General features: G+C 32.0%; 1 protein-coding gene across 1 annotated transcript; it reads left to right on the plus strand.

Moving 5' to 3' along the window:
* Positions 1–763: 763 nt before the first annotated feature.
* On the plus strand, positions 764–6,539 carry LOC105783089 (THO complex subunit 4D). Its single transcript, XM_012608285.2, has 7 exons — positions 764–931; positions 1,005–1,166; positions 1,855–1,998; positions 2,090–2,158; positions 3,095–3,282; positions 5,019–5,069; positions 6,037–6,539. Exons 2-7 carry the CDS (start codon positions 1,014–1,016, stop codon positions 6,185–6,187), a joined length of 756 nt encoding a protein of 251 aa, XP_012463739.1. The 5' UTR covers positions 764–931; positions 1,005–1,013; the 3' UTR covers positions 6,188–6,539.
* Positions 6,540–10,609: the final 4,070 nt, after the last annotated feature.

Raw genomic sequence — 10,609 nt, forward strand, 5'->3', positions numbered from 1 at the left:
CAATTCACCCCACTCTTGATAATTTCGATTTGATCATTCGAGCTAACAAATAGTATCTTAGTAATTTCATAACTGAGTTAGTGTCTAGTTAATTTGTGACACAACTCAGTTCATCATTTTATATATTGTGTAAATTATATAAAAATATAAAATATATATATAGTTATAATAATATTAATCATCATTTAAAGTGTAATTTTATAACAGAGCTGATATTGAGTTGACTCGTGACATTCGATAATTCATTTTACATAGGCATAATGACTTAGTTGGCTTTCCAACTTTATAAAAAAAATTATTTTAGCCATTCATTTGATTTTTCGCCTATTTTAGGCTTTAAACTTGCGCTATTTGTTAAATAAAGATGGAAAAGTTAACGTATGTTAACTTTGTTGATGTGGCATCCACGTGGATTGTCACATGTATGCCACATCAACAATTAATTAATTTTTTAAACTAATTTTAAAAAAAACTATATAAAAATAAAAAATAATTTAAAAATATTTTTAATATAATTTTTAAAATTTTTGAAAGATTAATTCATTGTTAACGTGGCATGGACTGTTAGTAAAGCCAACTAATGGTAATTTTATCATTAATTTTAAAGTGATTTGATAAATAATACAAAATCAAAAATTAAAAAGGTTAAAAATGGAATAAAAGGTTAAAATGATTTTTTTTTAAGTTGGATTATGTGTTTTAATATTTATAAAGTATAGATTTGTTTTTCACCGCCTTTTGTGTGTGTGTTTTCTTTTTACCCAAATAGTATAGGAGTGATACATACCTAGAAAGAAAATATGAAACCCTTAAATCTGAATGAAGAGATAGAGGGTGATTTTTAAAGTTTCTCAAATATTAATTACCTTATTCCTTTCCCTACCTCCTGAGTCTGAGTCTGAGCCAAGTCATCTCATCTTCCTTAGCTCAGGTAATTTTCTCTTCCTCCTCTTCGATTGAGCAATAAATATCTATTTTACTTTGGTTTTCTGTTTTTGTTTTAGCTTTGTTTCATGCCTACCCCTCTGGATGATATGGTAAATCGAAATAATACCGAGAGAGGCAGACCCCGCCTTAGGCCGCCGCGCCCTGGAAGAATGACTCTCGCTACTCGTCGAGGCCCCCTCGCTGTTAATGCCCGCCCATCCCAACATTCTATTACTAAGGCAAGCTCAAACCTCTGCTTCGCGGACATGATTTAGGATCACATTTTTAATTTCTTTTTTATGCCTAGCCTCTTACGTTGATTTATATATTAGGGTTTCTTATTTGGGAACCTCGTTGATATTTCCCAAGGTTTTGGTGCTGCGATTGCTGTCAATGCTAAATTTTTTTTGCATTGTTGCTTCATTGAAGTTTTTTAATTTCTGATAAGTTGAACCCTTTAGCGTTTCTGGGTTCTGCCATTTTGTCACCTATGTCGCATGCTTGTAACTTAGTTAGCGTTTGATGCCTGGCTGCATAGATGGTATTTATGATCGGTTTTGTGGATGCCCTTGCTATTCATGGATTTTTCTTTCTGTGCAAGGTTTCAGTTTTTTTTCCTGTTCTGTTCTATTCACGGCCTCTTCCCCAGTAGCTTCTTTCTCATCCCTCAGAGCTGGCTTACTTGCCCGTAGTCATTGTATACAACTGATTTAAATGTATTGGAATTAATCCTCAACTCTTATCTCTGCTTAGTAGCTGAACCTACTGATATATTGCTAGATTGCTTTAACATTTTACTAAACTGGATTCCACTGCTACTACCTTTGTTTTAATGTTCCGTGGGAATTTAGCTGATCATCATTCATGTTGAAGACTGCGATCTTGCTCCTAAGTAATAAGCTGACACATCATGTTTGCTTTTATTAGTCTTCCCACAAAACCAGGAGCTTGCCATGGCAGCATGATTTGTTTGAAGACAGCCTTAGAGCTGCAGGGATATCAGGAGTAGAGGTTGGCACCAAGTTATATGTTTCCAACTTGGATCATGGAGTCACAAATGAAGATATCAGGGTAAAGTGGTACTTTTATCACAAACTTAAGGCTAAAGTACTTTGTGTTAGTATTTTTGGAGAAATACCCTGAAACTTGATCTACATCTCAGGAACTTTTCTCTGAGATTGGAGAGCTGAAAAGGTACTCGGTTCATTACGATAAAAATGGTCGGTCAAGTGTAAGTTTTTTCTTTATACTAATTGCTTCTGATAATTCTATTGCAGTGATTGTTTTAATGCATTTAAGTCCGACTTAACAGGATTTGGCTTGTTGCAGTATTGAAAGGACATAAAGTTTTCCTAAAGTAGTCGTAGAAATCTTTGAAAAACTTAAGGATATTTAAACTGTATGAATTGTGCACTTTAATGAATAAAGAATTGGTTTAGTATGATGCTTATAGTAACTACTTCTTGTAAAAACTTTGGCAATTCTATCGCATGAGTTGTGCAGATTATTTAGTGAAAATTGTGTTATTTTGTATTTGAAGAAAAGCTCATAGAAACTGCTTGTTGCTAAAATGATAACTCTTGGAAAACTTTTTATCTCTATTTCATAATGCATTTAGATTTTCAGGCTATTTTCATGTTAACTGAGCTATGCCGCTATCTTTCTGTCCTAGATGTAGAAATTGGTGAAAAATCATTGGGAATAATCACTCACAGGAGCCTGGCATGTTTTACGAGAAGTTCATATTGATGAATAATTAAAGGCTGCTAGCTTTTAATTTTTTTTATGCATGTAAGGGTTTTGTTGAAATATATGAAATTTCAGATCTGGATTACACCATTGAGAACTTTGAGTTGTTGATGCAATATTTTTGTTGGGATATCGCTCTTGTTTTCTCTCTTCTGGTTCATATTTGGTTGAGGTGGCTATACCACATCCTTCCTCTTGTGCTCCTAGTGCATGTTTGGATGTGTAAAGTTGTGCTTAAATCTTGAGGTGGTTTGGTCCTCTGCATGTTTGATGAATTATTTAGACTGGTCCTATGTCTTTGTATTCTAGTTTATGTTGTCCTAAATGTTTGCCCATTCATGTCTAATATTTTACATGGTTGTTCTTATTTCAGTATCAAATCATTGTTACATGGATGATGTTTGATTTTTGTTTTCAGGGTTCAGCTGAAGTTGTTTATCTTAGAAGAAGTGATGCATTTGCTGCTCTTAAGCGGTACAACAATGTATTGTTGGATGGAAAGCCCATGATAATTGAAATTGTTGGCGCCAATGCAGAAGTCCCTGTTTCAGCTCGCATTAATGTAACTGGAACAAAGGGAAGGAAGAAGAGGACTGTTGTTATGACGTATGTGATTCTATATTCGTTCTTTTTATTTTCTAGTTATGACTGTTACTTCTCATGTGATTCAATGTTCTTCCTTATTTTCTTTCTATATTCTATTTTACCAATAACTTTTTCAGTTCATGTTCTGAATTCATTTCCTGAATGCATATTCATTTCTAGTCAAACATTAGTCTGCTTTTTAAGCCATAATCATTGTTGAAATAAAGCCTGAACCCTCTTTTAGAATATATTAGAAGCTTTCATTTTCGTGCTTATCCTAATTGTTGGTTAAGTTTATGCATGGCGAAAAGGATCATTGAAATGGTCTTAGTTCCTGAATATTCAGATAATAAAAAGAAAGGAAAAAGTAATAATAATAATAACATTGAATGTGAATTCTGTCGAATTTCCCTTACTTGATCGAACAACCCAAAGTTCAGTTATTTCAACTACATTAAATGATCTTTCAAATTGGTCAAGACTCTCCAGTTTATGGCTACTTCTTTATGGTACCAGTTGCTTTATTGAATTTGCTTCATTTCTAATTGTTTGCTTTCTAGTTTTTAAACTCTTTTACATGGATTCATCACTTAGGGTACCATAGCAGTGTCAATGCAATATGCATTTAATACCATATTAGGCACATGGTTTTGGATTTTGACATGAGCCTAAACTAACACCTAATGAAGTAAATGCAGGGGACTTCAGTGGCTGATTATTGGATGTGAAAAACTAGACCCAAAAAACCCCTATCCACAAATTAAGCAATATATATACCCAGCCACGTCAAAACTGTGGGATGAAGCATACAAGGAATGATCGTAGGAATATGGAGACAGAGAGATAGAATAAATGGAAATGAATTTCTTTTGAAGAAGAAAGATTAAGAGATAAGAAGATTCTAGATACAAGGACCAACACACATGGGCTTCTTCTATTTAGTTAGGTCTTGGATTCCATCCCCTACCCCCCCCCCCCCAAAAAAAAAAAAATGAGAAGAGATTATAGTCTGTATAACATTGTTATTCTATCGTCATAAGGCCACTGAAGACAACAAAAATCTTGTGAGCTAAGTGTTGGTTTTGGGTCAAGCTAGGTCTTTTTACTTCCTTCTACTTGGTCCTTTAAACACTTCTATGGTTTTTCTTCAGTCTAAATCTGTGTGTCAACATTTTTTTTTATTTTCTAATTTTCTGCAGTAGTATTAAAGTCCCTAACAGTTTGTACATGGGTCCTTCTGTCTATACTATTTTAGACACTGCTGAATCTTGGAGTCTGTAATTTTCAAGGCGAGATAATAACACCACTATATTGGAGACCCAAGTTAATGTATTTTTTAAGCTTTTTTTTATATATGTTTAAGAAGATTGCATTTTGTTGATCCGTAATTTATTTCTTTTTACAGCATACTCAGTATCGACCCATGTTGTTTTATCATATTTATTTATTTATTTATTTGCAATCAACTGGAATGGTTGTTGAAAACTGCTTGGGTAATTTACATATGGGAAAATGAGTATTTTTTTCCCCATCTGATTCATGTCGTGTATTTCTGTGTATTTTTACTTTTTAGGTTTTTGCTATACATATTTTTTTGTTTATAGAGCTTGGGCTGCAAATGTATTTCTACTTTAAATTTTAAAGTTAACTGGTAGTTACATCGATTTATCTCCCGTCTCTTTGTCTATTCCATACTGATTAATTAACTTTTTTTATCTACCATTTTACAACAACTAAACTGACAAGTACTTGTGCAGGTCTGGAGCAGGTCAATCAAGAAGCTCTGCTGGAATTAATCGTGGTCCTAAGTAAGTTTCAGTCAACTTTGACACCTTTATGATGTAGATTTTCTTTCTTTAATATACTGTAATTGGCATTAAACTAAAATTCATCCAACGTGATAAATAAGTTGCCAATTCCTTCTTTCTTGTAAGATGTTTGTACAAGCTTATATGTGAAAATTTTATTGTGAGTGCTTTGCTTTTATTAAAACCATGAGTAAAAAGTAGGGGAGGGAAAGTATGAGTTTTTCCCTCCCACATTTGGAAGAATTCGATTAAGAGGAAATAAAGGGGGCACATCCTGCTTGTTTTCCTCATCGCTATTTCGTTCCTACAAAATGAGAGGGAAATTTTCTTTCCTCTCTCTTTCCTTCCACAATTCATTTCTACTACACTCCTAGATAAATTAGCTTGTTATTTGAGCTTTTCTTTTGCAAGTTATTGAGACTTGCTCTTTTAGATGGCTCTCTTGGAATCTAGGGCTTGACCTAAATGATTCACCCTACTCTCTTAGGAGGTAAATTTTTGCAAGTTCGGGGTTCTATACTCGGCACTTACAAATTCTCCTTCTGCAGTTCCTCAGACGCCTTGGCCTCTTTTGAAGCAATAAATAAATAAATAACGTCCTTGGCCCTTATCTTAGCAGTCCTTTCTTTTGCCTCAAGCCTGTCATTTCATATGATCAACAAAATGATTGATCGATTTAACAGCCTTCAAAATTTTCAATGGGTGCGGCAGTATTGTCATGGTTTTTAGGTTGGTTTACCTTAACCATATACCTGCCGCAAAGAAGCTTGCAGTGGTGAAGGTTGTAGATGGAACAATTAACGATGTATCTTGTATGTTGTGTGTTCTTTATGAATTATAGGTGGTGGATACATATGAACTGATTGAAAGCTTATTTACTTCTTCTTTTCGGAGTTGATTTCTTATCGATGATAAATGGTTGTATTTTGGTATTAGCTTTTAATTTACTAGCTGGTTCTCTTTGCAGCCGTCGTGGGGGTATGACTATGAGGAGTGGCCGTGGAGGTGGTCGTGGTAAAGGCCGTGGCCGTGGAAAAAGGAAGCCTATGGAAAAGTCAGCAGATGATCTTGACAAGGAGCTTGAGAACTATCATGCTGAGGCCATGAACGTTTCCTGAAGCTTAAAACCATATGAATTTACCTAACATTATTTTTTCTTAGCTATCTGTACAAAAATGGTGGTTTTAGTGCCGCATTGTACTTTGCCTGTCGATGTTTTGCTTTTTGGTTTAATGATTAGATTTCTTAAGTTTAGTTGGATGGGTTTGCTTTGTTATTTAGGTAGATTTCAAGGTTAGTTATAAATTAAAATGGAATTTAGAACTTGGCGTAATGTGATTTGCAATTTCAGTACCCCATGCCTGACCTCATGTATCCCTTCCTATTATGCTGCATTTTGGTAGTCCTTACCACAAAATATTTATCCTTTTTTTTGGTTGAAATTAAGGTATTTATTGTTTCCGGTTGCAAGTGCTTTTGAAAAGCTTGTATTCTTATGAGTGGAGATGTCACGTAATTAATGAATGAGTTCATTTTTAATTTTTAGGACTTAATTATTAGTTAGTTTGGGCACAATGTAAGACTTAATTAAGTGATTTGATTTAATTTTTGCCTAATTAGAAATTCCGACATGCTGTGATAATAGATTGTCTACTGCTTTATCTCCTTGCCAAGATCTGCCTACAAGTTAATCATCACTGATTTAATGGAACACGTGATTGAAATTCTTTGTTAGTATTAAATTCTGCTAGAGAAATACCCTTACAATTTTGTTTTGTGCCAAAGAGGTCCTTCGTTCCGTGATTGAAATAGTTCAGACTTAGGTAGTAAAAGTATTACGAATGCTTTATATTAGGATTCAAATTAATTTTATCTTATTATTTAAAAAATGAGCAAATTAGTCTATGTGCATTAGATTAAAAAGTAAACCGGTTTTTTCTGTTAAAATTTCGTCCAATTTTATTGATAAAAATTAGTGTGGCTAATAGAATAATTAGACAGTTATATGTGCGTGACATATGCACCTCATTTTAACATACAATGATCAATTTTTAATAGTAGAAATGGATGATTTTTTAACAGAATGACCAATTTGCTCTTTGATTTAATATAAAGGTAGACGGACTAATTTGTCCATTTTTTGAGTAGAGAAAATAAAATGCAATCTGAATTCTAGTACAATGACTTTCACGATATTTTTATCAACTAAGGTTCTTTTTCAAACACCAATACTTGCATTGACCTTAATACAAATTGGTTTAGATTCAAAATGAGTAATTTTATAACTTACATTAAAAAGTAATGTTTAATAAAAATGATAAATTCAAAAATTATTAAGTTATGTTAATTTTAAAACTTTAAGTTGTTTTTTTATTACAAAATATTCTTCTTTGGTAACTACTAGACTCTAATGTCATGTGCATTTCATGTGATTTTATTAGTTTAATTTTTGAATTAGTTTTAAAACATTATATTTTAAATTACTATAATTAGTTCTTATTCAAAATTTTTAAATATAATTAAATTATATTTACTTATTTAACAATTCAAATATTATAATAAAATTTTAAATCATAATGAAAGTATTTTTAACATATTCAATACACTATATAGTTTTACTTCATGTAATTAACACAATAACTAATTAACTTAATATATAAATTATTTTGATAATTCAAATATAGTGTCAATAAAAATTCTAATCATTATTAAAGCATTTGTAAAACTATAAAACATTAATATATTGTAAATTAAACTCTTCACAATTCAAATTTATTTTATTTCTTAACACTCAATAAATTGACAATAATAATTTGTTGATAATATACAATCAATATAGATATAATATAATAGTTTATATTATATTATAAAATATTATTTTATAAAATTTTATATAATAAATATAAAGTCACTTATTATATAAATAATTATAACAAAAGTGATATAATCTTTTCTTCTTACCTTTTGGTTAATGTAAACATAATAATTTAAATATAAAATAACTTAATGTAAAATTTGACTTTTTCCTTATTATTATGTAAATTTATTTAATAATTTTCTTTTAATAGAATAAAAATTTTATATATATCTTATCAAATAAAATCTTTGAACCAATTATTTTAGTTAAATCTTATAAATAGTAAAAAATATTTAAAATTGCAAATTTAATAATACAATGAATAACAAAGACTATATTGATTGGTTCAAAAGTTTTTCTAAACTCGTGCTTTTATATATACTAGCTTTCTTCCTTATGTGTCCATGACTGATATCTCGAAAAACATCATCAACTGAATGATCCTTTTTGACCCCAGAAGAAAGTTGAGATTGTTCAACATCCTCGTTTTGATCATCATCTAGGTTCACATCTACAACTACATGAGTTTTTGCATTAATGAGTTTTTACAACATTCTTAGTGCTTAGAGCAGTGGTCATTGAGTCTGTGACTTCGTGTTTTACTTCTTCATCTTTAGTATTCTTCTCAACTGCACAATCATTAATCACACATTAAAGGACATTATTACCTTTTGAGTTCATTTATTGCATAATTTGAAGGCCTTGTTATTGCTTGAATATCCTAGGAAAATCCCTTCATCATTCTTTGAATCAAGATTGCCTTGATATTCTCATTCTTTCAAGGTGTAACAAGTGCTCCTAATCACATGAAAATATTTGACATTTGACTTCCTCTCTTTCCACATCTTGTAGGGTGTTTCATGAGTCTTTAGTCTAATAAGAGCCCTATTTATTACATAGACTATAGTGTTCACAACTTCAGCCCAAAATCTATGAGCAACTCTGTTGTTGTTAAGCACCATTTGTACCATCTCCTTATGGTGTGGTTCTTGTGTTCCACAACTCCATTCTAACGTGGAGTCTTAACAATAGAAAATTCACGCTTTATTCCTTCTTCATCACAAAATCCAGTGGATTCTTCATTCTTAAACTCACAACCATGGTTACTTCTTATTCTCACAATTGTACCTATGGTTTGTCCCTTTTCATTCATAAGTTTTTTGCACAATTTCATAAATTCTTCAAATGCATCAAACTTTTCTCTAGAAAATCTCACCCATGTGGATCTTGAAAAATCATCTACACATACCAAAACTTATCACTTTCCTCCAATGTTTTCAGTTTGCATAAGGACTATGAGATCCATATGAAGAAGCTTAAAAGGAGCGATGGTTTGAATAAATGATAACTATTGATGTGACTCATTATGTTGCTTCCCCTTCAAGTAGCCACTACAGACCATAGGAAAGGCTTAACCCAATTTAAGAATTCCTCTTACAACATCATAATGAACTAGACATTAAAAGCTTTTGTAGTGAATGTAACCAAGTTTTTCATGCCACAGCTCGAGTTCATGGATACTAGCCTTTTTGCAAATGGTGGTTTGAACAACCCTATAGCAGTTATCAAAGTTCCTTGTGTTGGATTTGGTGCCCTAAGTGTAGTATTTTCGTCTAAGTACAATTGTAATTTTTTGAATAGGTTGGTTAATAAAATTATTCATGAATTACATTAATACTTTGTATATTGTCCTCACATGGTTTCTCTACGCAAAGCAAAATGAAAACAAATGTTACTCACTGGTTGTCTAATGTTTAACTAACACTAAGCGGTATTACATGGTCGAATCGTAATACAAAAGATAACTTATATCAGTAGATGAACCTAAACATGTCCTTAGTCTAACTAGAAATGAACAAAACGATTGAAAGATTAACATGTCGTCTATCAAGTCCAATTGGGGATATGTTTTGTCTTGAGCATCGGAGTGAACGACTTCTAGAAGATAAAGACATAGATGTGACTGACTGGACTAACATTACATCGAATTGGACTCAAACAGAATAGATCTTAAATCCGTTTATGGATTTATTCACTTGTGATGTTCATAGTGTGACATACCTAAATCCTGAATGGATAGTGGATTATGTATACGTGACTCGTACACTTTGATGCAAGTAAAAGCTTGAGTTTGAATAGATAAGGAACCAAAAGTTGGTGCATTGGGTGCACGACTTCTATAACACGTAGTGTCATTCACAACAGTGGAATTCATAACCCAATACATGGGTAAATGATATCCTCTCATTGGCATTACATGGTTGATGAAAAGTAAACGTGGCCACGAGTCGTTTGTCTTTGTGATGGATGACTTGATCACTATTTGATAGTGATTTACTTTTCATGAAGGAAGATGAAATGGTCACCATGAAATAGAATAAGATCATATTAGGAGAACGAATATTATCCCAAAGAAATCAATGATATACTATAAAAGTAACACACTTATGACAAGGCCATTAGACGAGAACTGAATAGTTGATTTCGTAATAGTATATCGTTAAAGAGAGCTCAGTTATGATACTATAATGGAATGGTGTCGTGACTAAATGAGTTTATAATTAATAGGCGAAAAATTGAGACTTAATTATAAATCATTTGAGCCCGAATTGCATATGTCCAATAGATCCCTCCGCTAGTTCATTGAAACCAGAAATGAATTGCGTGTTTGAATCAAAATGAA

This window comes from Gossypium raimondii, chromosome 1 (assembly GCF_025698545.1).
Source record: "Gossypium raimondii isolate GPD5lz chromosome 1, ASM2569854v1, whole genome shotgun sequence".
Lineage (NCBI taxonomy): Eukaryota > Viridiplantae > Streptophyta > Magnoliopsida > Malvales > Malvaceae > Gossypium > Gossypium raimondii.